The sequence below is a fragment of the Physeter macrocephalus genome, chromosome 1 (genome assembly GCF_002837175.3).
Source record: "Physeter macrocephalus isolate SW-GA chromosome 1, ASM283717v5, whole genome shotgun sequence".
Lineage (NCBI taxonomy): Eukaryota > Metazoa > Chordata > Mammalia > Artiodactyla > Physeteridae > Physeter > Physeter macrocephalus.
This window is the reverse complement of record NC_041214.2, coordinates 63,858,007-63,885,511: the sequence shown is the minus strand read 5'-3', so window position 1 is coordinate 63,885,511 and position 27,505 is coordinate 63,858,007. Positions and strand designations below refer to the sequence as shown.

Here is a 27,505-nt window from a genome sequence, read left to right as displayed (position 1 = left end):
AGATGAACAATACAGTAACTGAAATGAAAAATACACTAGAAGGAATCAATAGCAGAATAACTCAGGCAGAAGAACGGATAAGTGACCTGGAAGACAGAATGGTGGAATTCACTGCTGCAGAACAGAATAAAGAAAAAAGAATGAAAAGAAATGAAGACAGCCTAAGAGACCTCTGGGACAACATTAAACACAACAACATTCACATTATAGGGGTCCCAGAAGGAGAAGAGAGAGAGAAAGGACCCGAGAAAATATCTGAAAACATTATAGTCGAAAACTTCCCTAACATGGGAAAGGAAATAGCCACCCAAGTCCAGGAAGCACAAAGAGTCCCATACAGGATAAACCCAAAGAGAAACACGCCGATTACATAGTAATCAAATTAGCAAAAATTAAAGACAAAGAAAAATTATTGAAAGCAGCAAGGGAAAAACGACAAATAACATACAAGGTAACTCCCATAAGGTTAACAGCTGATTTCTCAGCAGAAGCTCTACAAGCCAGAAGGAAGTGGCATGATATGTTTAAAGTGATGAAAGGGAAGAACGTACAACCAAGATTACTCTACCCAGCAAGGATCTCATTCAGATTCAATGGAGAAATCAAAAGCTTTACAGACAAGCAAAAGCTAAAAGAATTCAGCACCACCAAACCAGCTCTACATCTGAAAGCGGCGGGGGGTGGGGATGGGGGTGTGATGAATTGGGAGATTGGGATTGACATGTATACACTGATGTGTATAAAATGGATGACTAATAAGAAAAAAAATAAATAAATAAACATTTTTAAAAAAGAATTATTGGGTAAAGATGTGGATCCTGCACTACAGAGAATAAGTTAGTTACCTCCTAAGCCCTTCCTTATACGGCACTTAAAAAGAAACCTACTCTATGTGCAAACTCAACTCCCTTCAGGAGAAAAGAACACATAAGTTACACAAGTCCGCCAAGCATCCAAGAAAATATCACCAGGTCTCGCACTCAGCACTTACACACTCTATACTTTCCTTATAGAGTTGCTCAGGCCTTCCTTCTGACACCACTTCCTCTTAATTTTAGACTCACCCTAACAATTTAAACATCAGGTGTTGGAAGCAGCAATTTAGAATAGGAGGAGGTCAGACTGCTCCATGTAAGCCTTGCGACAGCAACAAGAAGAAACAACTGAGAGTCTGACCTCCAGGAAGTGGATGAAAACTATTTTATAAAGTGGAGGGAAAGCGGATGACATAGAAACTCAAAATAAATAGCAGCCTAGGCCATTCAAGGTAGGGACAAACAGCTTTGCTAGCCTGAGAGCATCTCCACAGTACAGGGCAACACAGTAACTAATGTAAAAGAAAATTATGTTCAATATATTTTGTAGCAAAATTCCATATAACAATAGAATCTTAGATTGTCAGAGAAGAAAGACACTTAAGACAGCATCCCAGCCTAATTCCTTTACTTTACAAGGAAGGAAACAACGTATAGGGGTACACAGGTTCAAGGTAGAGTCGAGACAAGAGGGCAGCCCAGCTGGTCCAGTGCTCCTTCCACACGGACACCCTGACACTGATGCCACTGAGTGGAAGGAAAAGAGACAGTGCATCACATTTAATCATTCATTGTGCCCATGCTTTTGACATCTCTGTTTTTGCTTCCTTGCATTGATTTTACTCCCTTCAAAAGGAGAAGAAACCTGTTCTCTTTAGTCACAAAAGAGTGAACAATTTTTCCCTGATTTGTGATGAGAGAACCTCAAGGTTAGCTCTTAACAAAATTGGGACTGAAAGTATAGTTTACTTTGAGTTCCCTTCTGCCTCCTCCTATATCCCATTCCTGGTGTGTTTCCTCCAAGCTGTCGTATGTCTGTCCTTCCACTTGGTATCCCACCCACTGGCCCCAAATCCAGAGTTCCTAGTACAACGTAGAATATTCTCCCAACTTCCAGAAGTTTGGTGTATTCCCTGTCTCTTTCTAATTTGATCTCTAATTCTATAAAACAAAAAAATGAGGCAATATACCAGTGTTTATATAAGTGGGGAGCTTGTTAAAATGCAGATTCCTTGTCTCCATCTCCTGAAACTACAATTCAACAGGTGACTCTGGTGGAAGGGGGTCCTGACCCACTTTGGAAAACACATGACTTCTGCTTGCCTCTCCGGCCTCGGATCCGCACAGTCCCCCCAGGCACATCCCACTCCACCCAAAGCTTCATACTGTCTCTCCCCACCATGTCTTTGCCTCATGTTCCACCTTCTGAGTGCAATTAATTCCTCCGTATACCTCAAAACCAGCTGAGGCACATGTCGTATCTCTGCTCTCCTTGTTCCTGTACGTCTCTGGATTATTGAGCTTATACAGCCTACGATGTGAGCTGATTTCCTGGTATAGCTCCCCTTGAAGGCAGGACCTTGCCTTACTTGTCTTTTTTTAGTTCCAGCTCTTGGCATCTTCCGAAGCACACAGCAGGCACTCTTAAAGTGTTCATTAAATTATCTTTTGGGGTTTTTTTGTTGTTGTTTAAATTTTTTAACTTTATTTTATTTTTGGCTGCGTTGGGTCTTCGTTACTGCGTGCAGGTTTTTTTCTCTAGTCGCGGAGAGCAGGGGCTACTCTTCGTTGCCGTGCACAGGCTTCTCATGGCGGTGGCTTCCCGTTGCAGAGCACGGGCTCTAGGTGCGCGGGCTTCAGTAGTTGTGGAGCGCAGGCTCGGTAGTCGTGGTACGTGGGTTCTAGAGCACAGGATCAGTAGTTGTGGTGCACCAGCTTAGTTGCTTCGCGGCATGTGGGATCTTCCCGGACCTGGGCTCAAACCCGTGTCCCCTGCATTGGCAGGCGGATTCTTAACCACTGAGGCACCAGGGAAGCCCCTAAATTATCTTTTGTATGTGCTAAATTTCCTAGTTAATAACTAGTCACTTATTTATATTTGCATTGTTATTACCCACCCATCCGCCAGTATAGTACAGGATTTTCGAGGGTTGGTTGCGGTATCACTCTCAAATGAGGAACACCTTTTGTAACAGGTAAAAATGAAAGAGAAGAATGCTAGCATAATCTAACCCTGGTGCCATCAGTTGTGGCGTCATAATGAGTTAGATCCATGTTCACTCAGGATATCTGACACCTAAGGAACAATGACAGAGACATACAATAAACGGGAGTTTTCCTAATGAAAAAGATCAGTTTCTAATAATAGTTCCTTAGAATTAGTTCTGGCATTCATTCAGGTTAAAAAGTTTTCCAGAAGTGAAGCTGGAACACATTAGAACTTTGAATTGATTCATTTATATAAAACTTTGCCTATTTGTTCTAAGATCCCAGAGATTTCCAGTATTTTCTACCCAAGATGGTTAACCACCAGAAGTTTAGCTCATCTCCTGAGATCCATCATCCATGTGTGTGTCCCATGCAGGTGTCTGCTATGCAGAGTTTGGAGTCCGCGTCCCCAAGACCACGGGGTCGGCCTACACCTACAGCTATGTCACCGTCGGGGAGTTTGTGGCGTTTTTCATCGGCTGGAACCTGATCCTGGAGTACCTGATTGGCACCGCGGCCGGCGCCAGCGCTCTGAGCAGCATGTTTGACTCGCTGGCCAACCACACGGTCAGCCGCCGGATGGCGGACAGCGTGGGGACGCTCAACGGCCTGGGTGAGACTGCCACAGACTCTAACCCCAACATGCAAACTTGCTGAACCAAATAAATGGGTTCCTCTTTCAGGATGCAATTTGGCAAAATGTATCCAGGGCCTTAATACATCTTCTTTTGCCAAGTAATTCCCCTCTGAATCTATCCTAAGGAAATTATTCTAGCTTCCATAAAAGCTTTATATGAAAAGATGTTCATCACAGCCTTATTTATAATAACAAAAAATTAGAAACAGCTTAAATATTCTACAATGATTACATAAACTAGGGCAGCATATTATATAGCTAGCAATTAAAAGGAAGACCAGGAAGACTGCTGTAATAGCGTGGAATATGTTTTTGATGTGATGCTGTATGACAAAGGATACAAATTGGACGTGCATCGTGTTAATAACTATATAAAAATAAAACTAATACAGGAAAAAGATCTATAAGGAACTTCTCCAGTGGTTTCCTTAGAACATGTTTTAAATTTTTCATAAATCAGCATGCATTAATTTTTAAATAAGAAAATATATTTCTAAAAGAAACAGAATGGATGAGTAACCGAAATGAGTGAATACTAAATAATCAGAAGCTCATGTAACAAATACCTTGAGACTTCAGGCTCTGAGCCTCACTTGCCACCCACTTTCCATCCTGATGTCTGACTATCCCATTACATTCAAGGGAAGCTAAACAGTAGCTGAGGAAGCTCTGGGGTCTTGCCCCAGAACTTCCAGGGACTAATTCAGTGGCTGCATGCAAGTCATTTGACTTTGGTGCCCCTATCTCAGAAGAACTGACCAAAATGCTGAGCACCTAGATACCATGAGAAGATAAAAAATATGAATACCATATTTTCTCAGTATAATGATTTCATATAATTTTAGGTCTGAAAGTGTCCTCCAAAATCAGGTAGCCCGCCCTTTCACTTTACAGATAAGTTCCGGAGAAAGGAGGCACTTGCCCAAGGCCATACAGCTGGTTACAGGCAAGAGTTCAGCTGAAATCCAGGAGTGAGACTGCTGAGGCAGTGCCCTCTCCATTCTATAGAGGGCAGGAGTCCACTGGCCAACAGACAAGACCAAAAAGGCGGGGCACGTTCCCCGGCCATCTTCTCCACAACCACATTCACTCAAATGGAAAGAACACCCCTCTTCCAATAATTTTCAAAGACACGTATTTCTAAATTTGCTAACAAAGAGAAATTTATGGACTATAAACTAAACAACAATGAAGATAAAACAGTTCAAATAACATGTCAGATCCATACATACATCTGAATGTCCTGGGACAGTTCTGATTTTGGATGTTCTGTGCGATGGTTCCATAGGCACTGCTGTAATTGTCATATCATGTGTCCCAATTTTTGGTCCAGGATATTAGGCCACCTCACCTATACACCAAAACCTTCCCATTTGCAAATAGACACCTGTGGACTACAGTGGAGGCGAACACACACACACACACACACACACACACACACACACACACACACAGTTCCTTCTCCCTCCATAACAAACTGACCACCTTTCTCTGAGCTGAGTGCAGATGCACCGGGGTAGGCCTGGGAGTTTTTCTCCCTGGACAATATTAGCTCATGTCTTTCCACTCTAGGGAAAGGAAAACAATCATACCCGGACCTGCTGGCTTTGGTGATCGCAGTCATCGTCACCATCATTGTCGCAATGGGGGTGAAGAATTCTGTGGGCTTCAACAACGTACTCAATGTGCTGAACCTGGCAGTGTGGGTGTTCATCATGATTGCAGGCTTCTTCTTCATCAATGGGAAATACTGGGCTGAGGGCCAGTTCTTGCCCCACGGCTGGTCAGGGGTGAGTTCATTCCTAAATCCCAGTGTACCTGTTGCATGCTCTGCCTTCCACCCTGTGACAGTCTGAGACATACTTTCAAGAAAATGCTGCTTGTCTCATAACCTTCATGGCACTCTTTTCGTCACCTTTTACCTGAATTTAATTGGAATGTTCTGAAGAAGTGGTTCTTCTTTATTTATTTGTTTCACAAACATCTGAGATCCTATTTTATGTGGAAAACAATAATAGACTTGAAGTTCTGGTCACTTGCAATATACCTAATATTACGCTAAGTGCTCTGCATATAATATCTCATTTAACCTTCCTAATAACCTTGCAAGGAGGATATTTACATTCTGGTCTTACAGATGAAAAAAACTCACACTCAGAGAGGTCAAATGACTTGCTATTAAGCACACAGTGTAAGTGCCCGAGTCAGGACCCAAAGCCAGGACTGTCTGATTCCATAGCCTGTACATGAACAGCTCAGTCCTACAGAATCTCTCTACAGTCTATTCAGACGGTCCGTAAATACACAAGGCAGTAAAGGAGGCTGGGAAAGTGGGTGGGTGAGGAAAGCATGAGTGTTGCCTGGGTATGGAAAAAGACAAGAACAGTTTTCAAATCTAATCCCAACATTTGACCCAAGGTGGAGAGTCCTGCTGGGGTCTGAGAGCAGAGAAGCCCACCTGGTGTGGTCTGGGGATTGGCAAGAGAGTGCACTGGACCAAAAGGACATTTTCAGATCTCATCCCTGTGATCTGATGGTGTGGTTTATGCCAAAGAAAGATGGGAAGGTCCGAGTGGCAAATTCTTTATACTGAGAAGTACTAGTTCTAAGTCGCACCTGGATTCTTTCTCTAGCACGACTAAAAATGCTTACTTTATGGATTTATTGGTAAAATTCACCAGCTCATTCTTCTTTTTTTCAAATAGTAGAATATAAATCAGAGAATTTTGAGTTAGAAGGGATCACAGAGGTCACCTGGTCCCATCCCCTCACTTAACAGGTAAATAAACTGAGGCTGGGAGAGGCACACCCACCCAGAATCAGTGACAGAAGCAAGTCCAGGATTCCACCAGTTTTGCTTTTGTAGTTTTTGCTTACACTGGTTTTCCTCCAAGAGGTCCAGGGACCAGAAATAGCTCTTGGAGAACACTCAAAATAACTTCTGTGTATTCTAAACCATGCCACGCTGTTCAATGCAGAGAAACAAGCAAGGAAGCAATTTAAGCCAAGATTTCTAGTCTTCTGCTTACCAGTAAGAATTCTGCAGAGTTCATCTCTCCCCCTTTAAGTGAATACATCCTAAAACTGGCTAAAACCAGAAGAAGAGACAAAGAAACACTGTTAACCCCATTCTGGATTCCCAAGTCTATATTTTCTTATGATACAAATCGTTCCCTTCCTATCAAATAAGAAAACAACAAATTATAATAATGAAAAAGAAAGAATGCTTTCCCAGAACTCAACTGCATTTTCATCATAGCACATGAAAATGTTCTCACCATTTTCTTAACAGTGTAAGAAATTACTGGGTCATGGACCTACTACGAGACTTTGGCCAAGAGTTAACTTCTGCGCTTTCAGGTTTTCTCATCTACCAAGTGGTAAAACTACTGACAACCAAATGTTTGCAAAAACAGAATAAAATCTTAGATGTTTTTATGTGCACACTGTGTGGTTAGCAACAGCGACCATGACAGGAGGAAGGAACTAGAATTTACCCACTGCCTGCTGGGTGTCCAGCATTCCGCTCTATGAATATCATCTCACTCTTATAACAAAACTTTAAAGCAGGTGCTGCTATCCCCAACTTACACATAGAGAATTCAAGGCTCAGAGAAGCTGGGTAACTTACCTGAAGTCACTTAGCTAGTCGGTGCCAGGACTGAAATTCCCACCCAGGTGTGTGGCTCCAAAGACCCTCCCACTACACTGAGCGCCTTATGTATGAGGACCCCTCCCTTCTGAGCCTTCTCTAAAAAAAAAAAAAAAAAAGTAAGAATGTAATTAATCTGCCATGTTACATTTTCATTTCCTTTAAGCTTTCACAAAGTCTTGGGGTCTTGGAGCTAGAAGGAACATTAAGATGGGGGTATAGTTAAGCCGGCCCAGGCCAAAGGTGCATTTTTACTAAGACATCATATCAAAGCAATTTGAAAACTCTTCTTAATTACTCAGATCATGTTTAGTTTTCAAAATCTTCCTAATAACTTATCTAAGTGGCACGCACTGCAGTCTAGGCCCCATGTGAAGACTGGAAATAGTCAATATCCTCTGTGTAAATACCCTTTGCCCATGCTGAAGAAGATGAACCAGTCTTTTAGCTCTTCCTTTTGTGCTTTGTTCTGGGGTCTTTATTCTCTTTGGGGGGATCTCCTCTCCCTGCTCAGGGGCTCCACACCCTTCCTCGGTCAGGAGCTGCCTCATCACGGAAGGAGCTAATCAAGCTAGGCTTAGGGGCTTCCCATTTACCCAATCTCAGTTCTCACTAGCTTCTACAGCAAGAAAAGAAAATTGGAAATCAGGCATAAAAAAGAAAGGAAGGATGCCATCCCTAACAATTTTTTCCTTATGACATACTCTCTCATATACACTTTTCATTTAATCTTCACCACAGCCTTGCAAGATAAGTACAATGATCTCCACGTTTACATCAAAATAACTGAAGTTTAGAAAAGTTAAGATCACAGATCTAGACTGTAATAGAGTTGAAATTCAATCCCAGTCCTAGATGAGCCAAAGCCCTTATTTACTCCATTACGCCCAGGTTTGCACGCATCGAACCAGCTGTCTTTTTTGGCACCTTTGGCCACTGACCTCACTCCAACCCACACCTGCTACCTGGAGTAGGCTTGTCATTGGTCACCAAAAAAGCTTGGCTGGGATTTTGGATTTTTCGCTGCAAATCCATATTCCCCGCAAGAAATTCAAATATATGTCCTAGTGGCTGTGCCTAAAAACATCATCTGAGCACAAAGGACAGCCCAGTGCGAAGATGATGCTGACTCATCCTCTCTGCTAGCTGCCTGGCCTTGGATTTCTGCGCCGTACATTTCCTCCACAGCCGACTGCCTAGACCTGTTCTTTCTCGACTTTGGTTTCAGGTTGCTTTTCCAGTCCAGCAAGGCCAATTTGAATATGGATGCTATTTTTTAAGATCTGACACCTTCTCATGAGCATGTCATCCACCAAGTGAATAAACACACCCCCTACTCTGTCATCTGACAATTGTCAACAAAATCGAGTTGCCTACTTGGCAGCTCCATGAACTTCTTCACTCCTTAAGGAAGTTCTGACCCCCCCACCCCTGACAAGCGGACTAGTGCAGAGTTCCAGTCCACTTTCTTCTTCAATCCTTTTAGGTAGGATGGGATAGAGGAAACCACTGTGGACAGAATGGTTTATAAGGATACCATTATATGACCTGAAACACAATTTTCAAGGACTCTGAAAGAGTTAAAGAGCAATCCATCCTCTGGCCATGGACCCCTCAGAAGCCTACTCTTTCCCTGCTCCAAACACTTCCTTCCAAAGAAAATAGCGATCAGGAATGGTTTACTCACTTACAGGTTCTGGGTCAAATGCTTCTTTGGTCTTGAAGAGCTTAAGAACAACAAACATTTTTTTTCCCTATATCAAGTAACTGCTGGCCCTCAGCAGAACCCCTGCTTCCATCTGCAATTCCTCAGCTCTTGAACATTGTTGGATGTGTATTCGCTATATGTTATTTGTTCTTGATGCTATCTTATGGTTTCTCTTTAACCAAATAAGACACTCTACCAGCACAAATAGCTCCCAGGAAAATGGTTCAGAGCAAGTATTTGTGGGGAATGCTGACAGCCTCCAAACAAAGGAAAACCTGTTTCCCATGTCTCCACATTTGAATCCGCTTGTTGGAACCTATTTGCACATTCCACTGTTGCTGTGGACAGGCTGCTAATAGCTCTGGAGCATGAGGGTGGTAGGAAATGCTGTTAAAGTTGGAGTTTTGTCTTGTGACCTTGAGAGTGAATTATAAAACTGTGCCTAATTATCTCCTAGGCACATCTGGCAGACACGCCAAGGCAGAATACAGAGAGCTGCCTCATCCTAATGCCTCTCAAATATCAGCAAGGCATAAGGGCCAGCTTTTAGGGACCCCAGACGCTGAGTAGCAGGCCAGCAATGACATTCTTTTGTCAACTAATTAAGCAGCGGCCCGCCAGCAACTGAGGCACGTGCTGTTTCCCCACAAACCTCTGTAGAGGGAAGGAGCCAGCTGGATCGCCTGGCTGAGCAGCTACACCAGGTGGACTTTGGAAAACAATTTCCATTAATGTCATCAAATAAAAATCAATACTGTTTTTTTTATTTATATAAAACATTAAAGGAAAGTTAGGATAAAGTACAGATGAACCCAAACACACACACACACACACACACAGACTTCACCCACCAATTTAATTCACAGATGCTCACCCCTAGGTACCACACACATTCTTTCATGCATGGAAGTGTATCCTAATCGTAAATACCAGAGGCCGGATCTGAGATCTGGGTAGAGTGAAGTGGAAAGCAGTTTTAGTGGGTATTTGGGTACAGACACACCCATACACAGTTTCATTTCGTGGTTCTTTTGTATTTACCAGAGATTATTTGCTTACAAGGAAGAAAAACTCATTCAAACTAACTCAGGTAAAAAGGTGACCCTATTTGCTAATTGTATTATCTTTTCTTACATAATCTGTTTATTTAATCTATATCTTGTTAGGCCAGAGTCTGTTTGGTCTTGGCAGGTGCGCTGATTTTTCCCCATTTGCCCACAGTCCCCAGATCTGTTCTCTACCCCTCATGCTCTGTTCTGTGCTCCAGAAGACCCCCTGCTGGTTGCTTCCTGTTGGGTTTAGCCAATGGGAGATAGCATCAGATCAGAAGATGAGAAGAGAACAAGGCCAGGGTATTTCTTCCTCACTTCTTCCCAGCCTTGACCCCTAGAGTGCCTTCATTGAAATCATTCATTTGAACCATCTGAGTTAAATTCCGTGTCCTGCCTATCGCAGTAGAACCTCCAGATGTCCTATCTTTGATCTGTTTAGTCTTTCTTCAACCATAATTTCTTTCTAGTTCTACACATGCAAGTTCAGGCTAACAGACACTCTCTTTGCAAACATTCTCTCTCTTCCCAACTTGATCATAGTTAATTTTCTGGTATCTAATCATTATCAGTAATTGCCATCCATTCTTTCATTCATCTGGGAAATAGTAGCATCCGTGTTTTACAAATAATATAGATATTTATTAATCTTGTTCAGTTTGTTACCACAGTCAAGGTAGCATTTCGGGTCATGCAGTGTCCTCTAGACTCCAAGCCCCAGGAAGTCAAGCTCAGAGTACTTTTTGCACATAACTGCATCCACATCACCAAGCACAGTTCCTGGTTCTTGGGAGCAGTTTATAAAATGTGTCAGGTTCTAAAAGAAAACTAAGGAGGACAAGGAAGAGGAGGAGGAATTTGTGCCCTTGGTTTCATCTGTTCTAGAAAAACTTATAATAGTAATAAAAATACTACTGATAAGAGGAATATTTATTAAGTACCTATTGTATTCTATGACTGTGGTTGACTGTATTATCTTATTTAATCCCTGGAACAATCCAACGAGCTAAACACGATTTTTATTTCCATTTAAGTGATAAAGAAAATGAGACCCCAAGGGGTTAGGAACTTGTTCTAGGTCACCAAGCTAGTACATGGCAGAACCAACCTAGGTCTGACAGTCTACAGAATCTGCACTCCTAACCAAGTCCTATGCCACCCATTTGCATGGCTCTGTGATTCCCTCTGGAGCCTTCAAAATTGGAAGGTGGCCCTCCAATTCTGTCTGGAGGTATCTTCCACTGAGTCTTCTTTTTCAGTTAGACATCCCCTGGTCCTCAGTTAATCTTCATATGGCATGGTTTACAGACCTCTCACCTTTTTTCAGGGTAGATTGGTCCTATAGTTCTTATTTAGGACCTTCCTACCCACCTATCCTCAGCAGGGAGCTCTTCCAGTATCTATGACCTTGCCATCCAGCCCTGATCACACCAAGTGGGCATGGCACCGTAGCCGTGGGACATCCTAATCGGGAGCAATGCATCTCTAGACTGATTGTCCGAGAAGGTCACTGTATGATTTACAAGAGGGGTGTGTGTGTGTGTGTGTGTGTGTGTGTGTGTGTGTGTGTGTGTGTACGGGAAGAAAGATGTTAAAGGAAGAGAAGACAGGACTGTTTTCTGGAAGCTGTCTTAAAGCAAGGCTTTCCTTGATTGGAGCAGCTTAGCGAGCCTACAGTCCCAGCAATCATTCATCCCTGAACACCAGAGACATTTTTTAGACAAATGAAAACAAGCACGTTTCCAAACCTGTGAACCTCCACGTACGATGAGGTGAGATCTGTTTGACCTCCTTGTCTGGATGCCAAAGACACTTTCCACGTCCTCAAATGGAGGACTTTGCTGGTGTGAAATTGTGAGTTATCTCCTCTCCCAGAAAGTACCCCTCTGGTGACAACTGCTTGTTTGAGAAGTTCTTTCTATTAGAATAGATCAGGAGTTCTGAGATTTTTTTTGTGTGCAGTGGACTCCTTGGCAGTCTGGTGAAGTCGATGGACCCCTTTTGAATTATGTTTATACTATGTATAAATTGTGTTTATAAATGAATAACCTAATTACATAGGAGTTCAAAAGAAATCAATTACAGTTAACCTATGAACAACACGAGTTTGAACCAAGCGGTTCCACGATTTTTTTTCAAAAGTAAAAACTACAGTACTACACCGGTCAGTGGTTGGTTGAATCTGCAAATAACAGAACTACAGATATGAAGGAAATGAGTACATGGGGGAACCACAGATACAGAGGTTATACTCAAATTTTCAGCTGTGCTGTGGTTGGCACCCCTAACCCCCATGTTGTTCAAGGGTCAATTGTATATTGAAATATAGTTAAAAAAAAATTTTTAAATTGTGATATAACAATGTGCTTTGTTATTAGTGCTTTAAATATTAATATCTATGTCTAATAACTGACATAAATTGGAAGTCACAATGAGCACAAGTGGTATTTCAAGATCTCTGCAACAACTAATACGATGGGAAAATAGCTGATTGCTGTTGGTGACAAAGTCACAGGTACTGTTAGTCACCTACACTCATAATTGAAAGAAATGATAACATTCAGTTGAAGGGTAGTGAGAAGAAAGACGTATTTTTTTCTCTGAAAAATTCTCAGACTCTCCCCAACGAATTGCATGGACCCCAGAATAAGAACTTCCAGTTAGAGAACTGAAGCATTAAAGTCCTGACAGGAGAGACTGTAGAAGAGACCAACTCATTTTACAGATGAGCAAAGGTTGCTTTTGAAAGTTTGAGACAATCTTCCTTTTTGTGATGTTCCTTGTAGGTTCCAGTTCTCAGTATTTTGTCTTTTACCTATTGAGAAGTCAGTAGGAAAGGTATGAGTGAAAATTTAGGGACAGGTGTCTGCTTGGCACGTGTTTAGAATTTCATCATCTATAAACCAAAGATGGAGAAAAGGAAAAAATGGTCAGTCCACAATGAGCCTCACTCCTGGACGCCTGGCTAGAGCTTGCAGGTTGCCAAATCCCCTCACCCCATACACAAAAGCCCAGAAAAATCTCTTTCATCTTCCCCAAATGGGACACCCCCCAAGTATTCAAAGAGGCACACTTCTTACTTTCAGCTGATAATGAGAATGCTAAGGTGGGAAAACATAATTTAAACTTCGATAGATTCTTTGGAAGAAAGTCACACACTCCTCCTCAATGGAAGATTTTTCACTGCTTGACTCATCAAGTCACAGCCACCCTTGGGATCACATAGGCTCCTGTCAGACAGACATCCAGCAGATGTCACTGGATACCATCTCCTCAGCTTCACACTGCCTCACTCCTCATCTTTCCCCTGCCTTGTAGCCCAACAAGGCCCCTCAAGCCCCCAAAAGGAACAGTAAAATCAAATTGTCTCTACCCGTCTTCCTGTGAAAGACACTACACAATTTGAAGATCTGAAAATCTTTTATATCATTCCACATCTGGAAGATGCCCTGAAAATGATCTACCAGGGTCACTAATGGTAATCTGGGCAGGACAATTTGTGCAAAAGCATCTGAGCCCCCTACACTAAATGCCAGAAGCGCCCACCCCATGTCTCTGTGTCGGTCACAAGTATCTCCTTACATTTCCAAACATCTCCTAAGGGCAGTCATACAGACCCTGGTTGTGAGTGAGAACCACTGAATGAGAACAAAGCACAAAGAAGTTAATGAGTTCCCCAAGCCATAGGGATAGCCAACTTATTGATTTATTTACAACCCCACTTACTTCCAAAAATTATTTGAATGTGTTGAATGACCTCGTTTTTATCTGGATATAATTCTTCTTATCTTCATTTTACACGTGGGGGAATTTCCCAGTGCCCCACAGCTACAAAGCAGAGATCAGAGCTCAAGCGTTTAGCACAAGTTCCACCATGTTACACCCCTTCCACCACCCAGTACTGTTTGCCGGGCACCAGGCAATCCTGGGGACCACGTCAGGCCCTGGTGCTGCCCTGACACTTTGAGTCTGATAAATGTCTTCATCCCTATAGGTGCTGCAAGGAGCAGCCACGTGTTTCTATGCGTTCATTGGCTTTGACATCATCGCCACCACTGGAGAGGAAGCCAAGAATCCCAACACATCCATCCCTTATGCTATCACTGCCTCCCTGGTCATCTGCCTGACAGCATATGTATCCGTAAGTACCAAATGCTTATGTGACCCTCCTCATGGCCTTTTCATATCTGACCTGAAAATGTGGCTCTGGGATTGGCTTTCCTTCTGTCAGGAAGTAATCCTTTACTTGTGCCTTCTCGGTGTTTGTACACATACGTTTCGTGTTGCTCCGTCTTTTTACACTGGCTCAAGCTCACCCCACCCACCAACGACAAGGAGAAAATCAGGGCTCCAAACTGGAGACGGGAGAAGCGCCAGGTCCTCACTTCAGCCATGGCCCCCATCCCTGCTCCATCCTATGCACAGGCTCTTGGTGTCCGCTGCTGCCCAGGGGATAGCGTGCAGGGAGTGGGCTGCCGTCCAGGGAGCTCAGATCACAGGCCGGCAGTAACGGGTGGGTGTGCAAGCAGAGGCACTGTGAGCCTCTGCACACCCTCCTCAACGCTCTTCTGTCTTCTGGGAGCTTCCCGGCAGCAAAGAGACAAGGCTCTCCCGGGTTGGGGAAAGAGAATTCGTCATCCTCTAGAAATGCTTCTCCCTTAAATCTGGTGGGTTGGGGGTTGCAGAGTGGGAGGAGACGTAACTTCTTTCTGCTGTTGCTCCCTCTTTTTACACTGGCTCAAGTTCCCCCCTTCAGGTTTCCCTGCCAAGGGAAGTCCTTAGAATGAAGCCTTCGGGCTGTCTCCTGAGGATCACGCCCCTCAGACACTCCTCACACCTCTGATGTGTCATCTCTCAGCTCCCATCCCAGAATTTCTATCACAGAAATAGTTCAGCCACATGCAACATCCCCCTCAGCCCCTGGCAGTGGAGAGGACCAGCTGGTAAGCCGACACATGTGTGGTTACACAAATCCCCACAAGTCCTGGGGGTCCAACTCACTTAAGCCACCACAATTATCATAGAAAGAGACAGCAGCCGGGGTGCACCCCGTCAGCCCTGCCGCTCCTGCTGCCACGGCATGCGACAAGAACCTCTTCACAACCCCTACCCCAAAAAACGGAAAAACACCTTTAGCAACAACCTGAAGAAACCAGGCCAAGGGATCATTAAGGCAAGCTGCAAAACAGGAATGTCCTGGAAGCCAAAGGAAAACATGAGAGCAGCACTGGATGTGGTTTGCCCACCCAGATCTTTATGGAAAGGTCAATTATCACACACACACCCCACCCCAGGCACACACATGCAACTGGCTTCATCTTATCCAACCCTGATTATCCCTGCAGACAGAATGTTCAGGAACAGCTGGGGGTGGGGGAAGCAGGCAGGGGTAGCAGCAGAGACACTCTGATCTGCATGCCCCCTCCTACTCCTCCCTCATACCTCCCCTCTTCCAGTAGTCAACCATCGTAGCACACACAGTGAAGTTAATAATCACAGCTCCTTCCTTAGAATAGTGCTTTATAGACTACAGGATATGTCTACGCATCTACCAACTTTTGCCCATCCTAATCTAATGTGGGCAGGAGACACTCCGAGAGTTGCCGTAAGAATCTATCCCTCTCTCCTCAGGTCTACCCCAATGTTGCTGGGAAAGATTCCCTTTTAGAATGCGTGGGCCCTAACCATGCCTCAGGGGTTGTTTGGTCTTGGGTTGGTCAGCAGGCACCCATTCTACCACCAGGAAAAAGTCAAGTTGCTGGGCTGTGGTCATTCATCCTGCTGTCCTCCCTAGTGGCGCATGGCTTCACTGGAGGATCTTGGCTCCTGAGAAACAGGCAAAGAGGTGATCTAGAAATGAACCACTCTCTCCTTTTCAGGCTCTGGACTGCCTCACTGATGCCAGGATTGGCCTTCATAGGCCAGGGGGCACCTGGTCTTATGACTGGCGGCTCCATCACCTGGGGCCAATTATGACAGGAGGGACGTTACAACAGATCTATGAGATGTGAGGAGAAATAGGTCCTGGTTAAGCAAAGCCATAGTGGTCTTATAGCCCACAGTAGTACTGGATTCCATCCTGATGCCATAATTTATTTATTGGCCTGCCTGGTTCCTGGGACTGAGCTACAGAGAGGAAATGGAAACATGAGTCCCGTCAGTTAACTGGTTGTGGATCTCCTACGCATTTATCTTTAGAGCTTTGATCTCTGGTCTTTAGGGTAAGATCTAGTACAGTTAAGATCCTGTAGGACCCTGAAAGTATAAAAGAAATGAGACTCTTGTCCATGTGGGCAGGGTGCTCACGGTCACTGCCAGGCCCTGGCTCTAGTGCCTTTGGCTGCAGCTCCTTCCATCGGATAATATCTGCCCTTCATTGAACTATCAGTGTAGCTCTGCTTTCATGGAGCTGAAATCCCTGCAGACTTATCCCTCAGATACAAAAGGGTCACAGAGAGATATTACAAATGATTTGGTCTAGTCCTCTAAATTCACATGTGGGGAGAAAATACTGAGACCAAGCGTTCCAAAGGCCAAATAATGGGTCTAAAGTAAAGGCACGTGCCAAGAAGTGGCAGATCCAAGCTCCCATGGAGGACCAGGCCTCTTTCCTCTCCTATGGGACCTCCATCCATGCTTCAGACAGACCCCTCTACCTCCAGCCATGTTTCCTCTTGTTTTAACAGGTGAGCATGATCTTAACTCTGATGGTGCCATACTACACAATCGACACGGAATCCCCGCTCATGGAGATGTTTGTGGCTCGTGGGTTCTATGCTGCAAAATTCATAGTGGCCATCGGGTCGGTTGCAGGACTGACAGTCAGCTTGCTGGGTTCCCTCTTTCCAATGCCGAGGGTCATTTATGCCATGGCTGGCGATGGGCTCCTTTTCAGGTAAGGGCTATGCTCGGTGGCATTTATTCTATTCTTCCACACCTGCCCAGGGAGACTGTCACCCACTGTCAGCCTGACTGTAATTTTGATGTGAGTGCCTGTCACATAGACAATGGAACTTGTCATATATCTTGGCAAAGGGTTTGAGTGAAATTAGTTTAGGTCCTAAAACAGCCCCTCCGTATGACTCTGGGTCCCTCAATCTAGCAACAAACTAATATGTCCCCCCAATGGTCCCCTCCCCTCTTATTTGACATTGTATAAAGATGATGAGTGCCAAACTGCTACACGGGGTGGCCTCCAGAAGGAAGAACCCATCCCAGGGGCATCTGAGGCTTGCCCTCACATTGAGGCCTGACGACTGCCCCCTCTGAAGCTGAAAAAGTTCACAGTTACAATCAAAGAGAGGATAAGACCCTCTGAACAGAGCCTAAGAATAGTAGCAACAATCGCTACCATTTGTTGAACATTTGTGTATCCCAGGTATATGGTATCCCATTTAGTCAGCACAATAACTCTATTTTACAGAAGAGTATACTAGATGAATATACTCAGAGAGGTTAAAAAAAAAAAACAAACTTGCCCCAAATCCCCCAGCTGTTGGGTGGCGGGGTCAGGATTTGAACCCAGGACTGTCTGACCCCGACAACCAGACTTTTAACCACACCAGTATACTGACACTTCCAGCCCCCTAAGCTGGCCATGAAGTAGCCTATCTGCCCATGGTACAAAGGGGATGTGGCCCCATCTCTTGGTTCCTAGTGTCTACTGTGTAAAGAGCTTGCAGGGAAGGCATTCTTCAAGTGCACAAAACAAGGAGTAAACCTCCAAGGAGCTCTCAGGAGTGCAGAGGGGTCCAGCTCAGGGACTTTATCTCTGCCATCGGCTGTCACATTCTGCCCCGTTTCCTCCACGTACCCCCTGAGGTCACCACCGAGCTGTGACCTTGGGGGAGCTGGAAAGATCAAGAAAAGGCTGACTAGCTATCTATTTTATATTTGGTAGTGTATATATGTCCATGTCGCTCTCTCACTTCGTCCGGGCTTACCCTTCCCCCTCCCCGCAGCCGCATAGCACAGGGAGATCAGCTCGGTGCTTTGTGACCACCTAGAGGGGTGGGATAGGGAGGGTGGGAAGGAGGGAGACGCAAGAGGGAAGAGATATGGGGATATGTGTATATGTATAGCTGATTCACCCTGTTATAAGCAGAAACTAACACACCATGGTAAAGCAATTATACTTCAATAAAGATGTTAAAAAAAAAAAGAAAAGGCTGACCATAGTGGAGGTGTGACAACTTCACACGTCCAAAAGGTTTTTCAGCTGTCAAAGAAAACCAAGAGGGAAGACGCTGGGGCTCTGAGCACAGTTTATAGTCCTGTTTGAATCATGGAAATAAGGGAGGAATGGACGAGGAAGGAGGAGGGAGTGCCAGAATGAGAGAGGAGGAGGGCGGGAACCTACCTAAGCCTCCAGGAACTGCTAAAGAAGGGTGCCATTCAGTCACCCTTGTTGGTCTTCTCTACCTTCTCCAGATAGTAAGTGGCCGGATTTAGCTTTCATCCAGGAGCACATGTTCTCAATGACTGTACTACATTGCCAACCAAATCCCTATACTTCTGTTGTAGAGCAAGTGCTCCTCAAGCTCTGGCATAAATCAGAATCCTCTGGAGGTTTTTTAAAGCGTAGAGTTTGTTGGGCCCCACTCCCAGAGAGTCTGACATGGTAGGTCTCAGGCAAAACCTCAGAATACATATTTCTAACAGGTTCCAAGGTGATGCTGATGCTGTCGATCCATGGACCACGCTTTGGGTAACACAGGTGTAGAGGACCCCCAAGCAGATGTATGACTTTGCCAAGTATCCCTTCTTCATAGCAAAGCCTCTGCTTCAATTTAGATTTCTGAGAACCCCCTAGATTCAATCAACCCATCCCATCACATAATGAAGTAGGAATTTTAATAAGGAAGTTTGGCTCAAACTCAAGGAATTAAAGTAAATTCTGTTTAAATTATATTCCAGGAACCGAATCCTGGGGTAGGAATAGCAGCTGCATTTAAAGCAGTGAATCCAGAAGTAAGCTGGAGAAGCAGGACCAGGAGGTGTTAAACCATGTGGACTCAATCCCCATGTGTAGCTCACCGTGAACCCTCTGCTTGCCCCTCCCTTCAGGTTCCTGGCTCACGTGAGCTCCTACACAGAGACCCCAGTGGTGGCCTGCATTGTGTCGGGGTTCCTGGCGGCTCTCCTCTCCCTGTTAGTCAGCCTGAGAGATCTGATTGAGATGATGTCCATCGGCACCCTCCTCGCCTACACCCTGGTCTCTGTCTGCGTCTTGCTCCTCCGATACCAACCAGAAAGTGACATTGACGGGTTTGTCAAGTTTCTGTCTCAGGAGCACACAAAGAAGAAGGAGGGCATTCTGGCTGACTGTGAGAAGGAAGTCTGCTCTCCTGTGAGTGAAGGGGAAGAGTTTTCCGACCCAGCCACCAACACATGTGGGGCTAAGAACTTACCATCCTTGGGAGACAATGAGATGCTCATAGGGAAATCAGACAAGTCAACCTACAACGTCAACCACCCAAACTACGGCACCGTGGACATGACCACAGGCATAGAAGCTGATGAAACCGAAAACATTTATCTCATCAAGTTAAAGAAGCTGATTGGGCCCCGTTACTACACCATGAGGATCCGGCTGGGCCTTCCAGGCAAAATGGACCGGCCCACGGCAGCTACAGGGCACACAGTGACCATCTGCGTGCTCCTGCTCTTCATCCTCATGTTCATCTTCTGCTCCTTCATCATCTTTGGTTCCGACTACATCTCAGAGCAGAGCTGGTGGGCCATCCTTCTGGTCATTCTGATGGTGCTGCTGATCAGCATCCTGGTGTTTGTGATACTGCAGCAGCCAGAGAACCCCAAGAAGCTGCCCTACATGGCTCCCTGTCTCCCCTTTGTGCCTGCCTTTGCCATGCTGGTGAACATCTATCTCATGCTAAAGCTCTCCACCATCACATGGATCCGGTTTGCGGTCTGGTGCTTTGTGGGTAAGCAACTTCCTCTGAAGCCTTGAGAGTTCCCTTCTAAGACCTTGATCAGGCTTATCTCAGAATCACCTCCTAGCTGGACCGGGCATCACTATTCCAAGAGAAATCTGGCCGGTTCTGTGGATCCCTACTTCCTGCTTAAGAGTTAAAAAAGCCAGTTGTGCCCTTTCTGCCTGTTAGGATCTTGGTTGTTAGTTTTGAAGAATGATACTGATCAATCCATCACTTCATTGAATACTATTACTGGGTGTTCTTCTTGTGGATAATTAGTATCATAGAAAGTGAATCCACATTTTTAAAAAGGACAAAAATAACATATAAAAATGAGGGTGGGAAAGGCTGATTTGGAATTCTTAAAAACTAAAAATTATGAAAAATTTTATTTATCTTACGTTCAACAAAATTAAAATAGCAATCATGCCATGCTTTTTTAAATGAGAAAACTATGAATTAAGTATGGGGTTTTAGGCACAGTTTTTTGACAAAATTGTATCACGGCACCATTTAACAGCCCTCACTTTTTGTTGACTTTGCAAAATATGCAAGTTTTTCATTTTTTTCCCAAGATCTTTCTTCATCCTTTGATATTCCAATCATTCTCTTGGGAAGTACCCATCATACCACCATCCTTGTTGCTTTTCTCTTCTTCTACTGATAACTGATAGGACTCTGTTGGGTCATCAACGTCCACAGCTTTGAGTGAATTACTATTGCTCTCTCTAAACTCACTTTCACTGCCTTCAGGAAGTCCTGTATCATTCCCAAGGTTTCCAGTTTTCCTTTGGGATCAATTTATATTATATTCACATTACATGTTTATCCTATGTGACCATCACTGATGTTTATGAAATTGCTGGGGATTGGTGCTTGTGATAACTTGAGAGGGATGTTTAAGTGAAGACTAATTTTAAAGTTCCTTAGTTATTATTTTTATATTTCCTATACAACTTGGTAACCCTGGGGTCTCTGGCAACAAATACTTAGCTAAGGAGAGTCCTTAGGTGCTTTGAGGAATAGGAAATTAAAGAATAAGTAACTCAGCCTTAAGGGAGGCAAGACAAATATGTGTGAATCAACCAGCCTGAGCAAGGCAGCATAGAGAGTCATTGAGTTGTAGCCCATCCACTCCTTGAGGTCAGGGATATGGGTGTTCAACCCGGTGACCTCTGTGCCGGAACATAGTTCGTGCTTAATAAATACCTCTCTATGATTGTAAAGCACTCTTCAGAAGAAAAAAAGGAAACTTCCAGGCAGAATAGCTGGAAAGGACTTTAAGGAGGTAGAATTTGAACTGGGCCTATAAGATAGGATTTAGGTAGAGGAAAGTGGGGCGAAAACACAGTATCCAAAGGAAATAACATATGTCTCCCAGAAGACTCCTCATATCCGAAGGCCATCCTATGCCTTTCTATAAGCATTTTGTACCAATTTTTCACTACCCTAAGCCTCATCCCTTGTTAGACTTTAAGGGATCTCTTGAGAGGACCCCACCGACTCATCAAAGTTCTAAGCATTTATATGATTCATTCACAATCTCTCTTTTCTGTTTAAACACTTTTCCACTGGAACAAGAAGCTAACCAATGGAAAGATGCTATTATGGGTAGAAATGAATGAAGTGGGTAGAAATATTAGTGTCATGTATTTGTCAAATGAATGAAGGCACAGACACAAATACACATGAATTTATTCATCTTTTCCTGGACTATTTAAGCTAGAAGAGGCCTCCAACATCCAGTACAGTGTTACCCACAGTGTGGTGACCATTCCATTGTTAATATTTGGACTGATTTTAGAGAGTATATGAATGAACTTTTTAAAATATTATATGATTAATATTCACTTTCAAAAATACTAGAAAAATACATACATTCCCATGAATCTGGTGATTATTTTTAAATTTTAAAAATGAGTCAAGGAGATTCAAGATGGCAGAGAGTAGGTGGACATGGAGTTCATCTCTCTCCACGGATGCCTCAGGAATACATCTGTAGATGCAACAGTTCTCACAGAACACCAGCTGAAAACTAGCAGAAGACCTTAGACACTGGAAAGGACTATAAAGATCCCTGAATAACTGGGTAGGATGGAAAAAAAGAAGGGAGAAGGAGGAGGAGAGGAAGCAGGACAGGACCTGCACCCCAGGGAGGGGAAGCTGAAGCAGAGGAGAGAGCCCCGAATTTGGGGAAACCCCCTCTCTGACAGGGAAATAGACTGGGACAGAAGGGAAGCATTAGAGGCTGTAGGAAGAGGGTGAAGCGGCCAGTCTGTGGCAGACAGGACAGAGTGAGAAATACACAGACGGTCCATACTGTGGCCATATGTGCCCGGGACTGGGACGTGTATTCACAGGTGTGCAAAGGGGCTGGGAGCTGGTGCATGGGGACTGGAGAACAGGCTCAGAGCGAGAACTGCTGTTGGCTGTGGGGAGACAGACTGAGGGGACGGGAGGGAGGAAATCTGCAGCAGGCAATGCCTAGGGAGGAAGACTGGACTGCCATGGAAGCAGGGCGCTATTGCTCAGTCACACACAGAGGGAGGAGCCGTTACTGTAGCCTCTCTCTACCTACACGCCGGCACCTGCCAGTGACAATAAAAACAGCCCCCTCAGGGCTGGCCCTCATGTGCCTTACGCCAGGAGGCAGAAAAGGCCCTCACTAGGGCCATATCTCTCGCACCCGTGGCCGCCGGCTTCCCTGCACATTTGGCGCCCCTGGGGCTCCCATGATCCAAGCAGTCATACCACCTCTGCGCCTGGTCCTCACAGGGGCAGACCCAAGAGCGCCAAGGCAGACTCAGGACAAGACTCCTGTGGGTGGACCACATGCAGAGGTGGGGATAAAACCAAAGCTGAACCCCAGGGATGGGGTGACTAAGGAAGAAGACGGAAAATCTTTCCACCAGCTGTACAAGCTGCAGATTAAATCCCCACAATCAGTTAGGTAGACCCTGCGTCTATGGAATATCTGAGTAGACACTGAGTGTTCCCACAAATGAAAACAGTCTAGCTCTGGCAGCTGTGGACTTTGGGGGCAGCACACACAGGAAATGGGCCAGATCAGAGCCTGAGTGGTCCCCACAGTGCCCACAGCAGGTCCAGAGACCAGCCCAGAGGCAGAGGAGAGCCTCCTGGGGAGGCGGAGGGGGCTGTGGCTCACGGCATGTGCAAGGACACTTACAGCAGACACCCCACGGAAACATAATTATTACTATTGACTTTATTATGTTTTGATTCATTCTGTTGTTGGTTCTAGCTTTTCTTTTTTTTGGTTTCTTTTTCTTTCTTTTTTTGTTTGTTTCTTGTTGTTTTAGGGGGTTTTTTTGTTTTGTTTATTTAGTCTTTTGGGATCTCTGTTTTATAACATTTAAAATTTTTTTTAATACATTTCTATTTATATTTTGCTTTTCTGTTGTTCTGTGTTCTTTTCCCTGATTTTTTTCTTCCTCTTTTTCTTTAATATATTTTTCTTTTTATATATATATTTCTACTTTGCTTTTCTGTTGTCCTGTGTTTTTTCCCTTTTCACTTTATTTTATTATTATCATCTTTTTAATCATTTTTATCATCTTTTTAATCATTTTTATCGGTTTGCTGTTTCCTTGCTTTATTCTTCAGTTGGCACACTGCTTTGGTTTTGTTTTAGGTTATGTGTTTTGTTACTTTTAATCCTAATTGTTTGATTTCATTTTATTTTTTTTTTTTTTTGGGGTACACGGGCCTCTCACTGTTGTGCCCTCTCCCATTGTGGGGCACAGGCTCCGGACGCACAGGAGCAACGGCCACGGCCCACAGGCCCAGCCGCTCCACGGAACATAGGACCCTCCGGGACCGGGGCACGAACCTGTGTCCCCTGCATCGGCAGGCAGACTCCCAACCACTGCACCACCAGGGAAGCCCTGATTTCATTTTTGAATTCTTCTTTTTGTCTGGTTGTTCTCTGGCTTTTTGTTTTATTTGGCTCTGTTTTTGTTTCTTTTATGTGTGTGTGTGTTTCCTTGTTTCTGTTTATGTTTGATTTTGTTTTCACCATTTCTCTGGGGTTTTGTTTGTCTTTTTTTTCTTTAATATATTTTCTATTTTTTTAAATATTTGTTTCTATGTTGCTTTTCTGCTCTTCTGTCTTCCTTCCCCTTTCTCTTTTTCTTTTTATTTTTTTAGTATCATTTTTGTTGGTTTGCGTTGTTTCTTTGCTTCATTCTTCAGTTGGCATTCTGCTTTGGTTTTGTTTTTGGGTTTTGGGTTTTTGTCAGCTTTCTTCTTAATTGTTTGATTTTCTTCTTGGGTTCTTTTGTTTGCCTGGTTGTTTTGCTATTTGATTTATTTTGTTCTGTTTTTGTTTCTTTTGTGTGTGTGCATGTTTCTGTTTCTGTTTGTATGATTTTATTTTTTACCATTTGTCTGGGGTTTTGTTAGTCTTTTTTTTTTTTCCTTAATCCCCCTTATTGCTGGTATGAGCGACTTGCAGGGTCATGGTCCCTCAACCAGAAGTCGAGCCTGAGGCTCTGGAGTGGTAGCACTGAGCCCGGGATGCTGGACCACTAGAGAATTCCTGGCCCCAGGGAAGATTAACCACCAAGAGCTCTCTTGGAGGCCTCTATCTGAATCCAAGACCCAGCTCCACCCAACTGCCAGCAGCTCCCAACGCTGGATGCCTCACACTAAACAACAAACAAGACAAGAAAAAAAACCCACCCATCGGCACACAGACTACCTAAAGTGATACTAGGCTCACAGACACCCCAAAACATACCACATGACATGGCCCTGCTCATCAGAGGGAAAATACTCAGCTCCACCCACCAGAACACAGGCACCAGTCCCTCCCATCAGGAAGCCTACACAAGGCACTGGACCAACCCCACCACCGGGGGCAGAGAACAGAAGCAAGAGGAACTACAACCCTGCAGCCGAGGGAAAGGAGACCTCAAATACTGTAAATTAGACAAAATGAGAAGACAGAGAAATATCTATATGCAAAGGAGCAAGATAAAAACCTACAAGACCAAATAAATGAAGAGGAAATAGGCAAACTACCTGAAAAAGAATTCAGAGTAATGATAGTAAAGATGATCAAAAATCTTGGAAATAGAATAGAGAAAATATAAGAAATGTTTAACAAGGACCTAGAAGGACTAAAGAGCCAACAAACAGTAATGAACAACACAATAACTGAAATTAAAAATACTTCATTTAATATTTTTAATTAAATAAAAAATAGCGGAAAACTGAGGCAGAATAATGGATAAGTGAGCTGGAAGATAGAAAGGTGGAAATAACTGCCACGGAGGAGAATAAAGAAAAAAGAATGAAAAGAATTGAGGACAGTCTCAGAGACCTCTGGGACAACATTAAGCATACCAACAATGAATTATAGGCATCCCAGAAGAAAAAGAAAGGGTCTGAGAAAATATTTGAAGAGATTATAGTTGAAAACTTCCCCAACATGGGAAAGGAAATAGTCAATCAAGTCCAAGCCGTGCAGAGAGTCCCATACAGGATAAACCCAAGGAGAAACATGCCGAGACACATATTAATCAAACTAACAGAAATTAAACACAATGAAAAAATATTAAAAGCAGCAAGGGAAAAGCAACAAATAACATACAAGGGAATCCCCATAAGGTTAACAGCTGATCTTTCAGCAGAAACTCTACAGGACAGAAGGGAGTGGCAAGATATATTTAAACTGATGAAAGGGAAAAACCTACAACCAAGATTACTCTACCCAGTAAGGATCTCATTCAGATTTGATGGAGAAATCAAAAGCTTTACAGACAAGCAAAAGTTAAGAGAATTCAGCACCACCAAACCAGCTTTACAAAAAATGCTAAAGGAACTTCTCTAGGCAGGAAACGCAAGAGAAGGAAAAGACTTACAAAAACAAATCCAAAACAGTTAAGAAAATGGTAATAGGAACATACATATCAATAATTTCCTCAAATGTAAATGGATTAAACGCCCCAACCAAAAGACACAGACTAGCTGAATGGATACAAAAACAAGACCCATGTATATGTTGTCTACAAGAGACCCACTTCAGACCTAGGGACACATACAGAATGAAAGTGAGGGGATGGAGAAAGATATTCCATGCAAATGGAAATCAAAAGAAAGCTGGAGTAGCAATACTCATATCAGATAAAATACACTTTAGAATAAAGACTATTATAAGAGACAAGGAAAGACACTATATAATGATCAAGGGATCAATCCAAGAAGATATGACAATTGTAAATATCTATTCACCCAACACAGGAGCATCTCAATACATAAGGCAAATGCTAACAGCCATAAACAGGGAAATGAATAGTAACACAATAATAGCAGGTGATTTTAACACTCCACTTACACCAATGGACAGATCATCCAAACAGAAAATAAGAAAACACAAGCTTTAAATGACACATTAGACCAGATGGACTTAATTGATATTTATAGGACATTCCATCCAAAAACAACAGAAGACACTTTCTTCTCAAGTGCACACGGAACATTCTCCAGGATAGATCACACCTTGGGTCACAAATCAAGCCTCAGTAAATTTAAGAAAATTGAAATTGTATCAAGCATCTTTTTCAACCACAACACTATGAGACTAGGTATCAATTACAGGGGAAAAAACTGTAAAAACTACAACACATGGAGGCTAAACATTACTCTACTAAACAACCAAGGGATCACTGAGGAAATCACAGAGGAAATCAAAAAATACCTAGAAACAAATGACAATGAAAACATGACGACCCAAAATCTATGGGATGCAGCAAAAGCAGTTCTAAGAGGGAAGTTTATAGCAATACAATCCTACCTCAAGAAATAAGAAAAATCTCAAATGAACAACCTAACCTGACACCTAAAGCAATTAGAGAAAGAACAAAAAAACCCAAAGTCAGCAGAAGAAAAGAAATCATAAAGATCAGATCAGAAATAAATGAAAAAGAAATGAAGGAAACAATACCAAACATCAATAAAACTAAAAGCTGATTCTTTGAGAAGATAAACAAAATTGATAAAACATTTTTCCAGACTCATCAGGAAAAAAAGGGAGAAGACTCAAAGCAACAGAATTAGAAATGAAAAAGAAGTAACAACTGACACTGCAGAAATACAAAGGGTCATGAGAGACTACTACTAGCAACTAAATGACAATAGAATGGACAACCTGGAAGAAATGGACAAATTCTTAGAAAACTACAACCTTCCAAGAGTGAACCAGGAGGATACAGAAAACATGAACAGACCAATCACAAGCACTGAAATTGAAACTGTGATTAAAAATCTTCCAACAATGGGCTTCCCTGGTGGCACAGTGGTTGAGAATCTGCCTGCCAATGCAGGGGACATGGGTTCAAGCCCTGGTCTGGGAAGATCCCACATGCCGTGGAGCAACTGGGCCCATGAGCCACAACTACTGAGCCTGCGCGTCTGGAGCCTGTGCTCCGCAACAAGAGAGGCCGCGATAGTGAGAGGCCCATGCACCGCGATGAAGAGT

The 27,505-nt window shown here is 43.6% G+C and overlaps 1 protein-coding gene across 1 annotated transcript in view; it reads left to right on the top strand.

Moving 5' to 3' along the window:
• Window positions 1-27,505, top strand: part of SLC7A14 (solute carrier family 7 member 14) — a 117,310-nt gene that overhangs the window by 71,827 nt on the left and 17,978 nt on the right. The window contains exons 3-7 of the mRNA XM_007100802.3: window positions 3,400-3,636; window positions 5,233-5,450; window positions 14,064-14,210; window positions 16,756-16,964; window positions 19,136-20,013. Coding sequence (XP_007100864.1) covers window positions 3,400-3,636; window positions 5,233-5,450; window positions 14,064-14,210; window positions 16,756-16,964; window positions 19,136-20,013 — 1,689 coding nt within the window. The remainder of the gene's footprint in view (window positions 1-3,399; window positions 3,637-5,232; window positions 5,451-14,063; window positions 14,211-16,755; window positions 16,965-19,135; window positions 20,014-27,505) is intronic.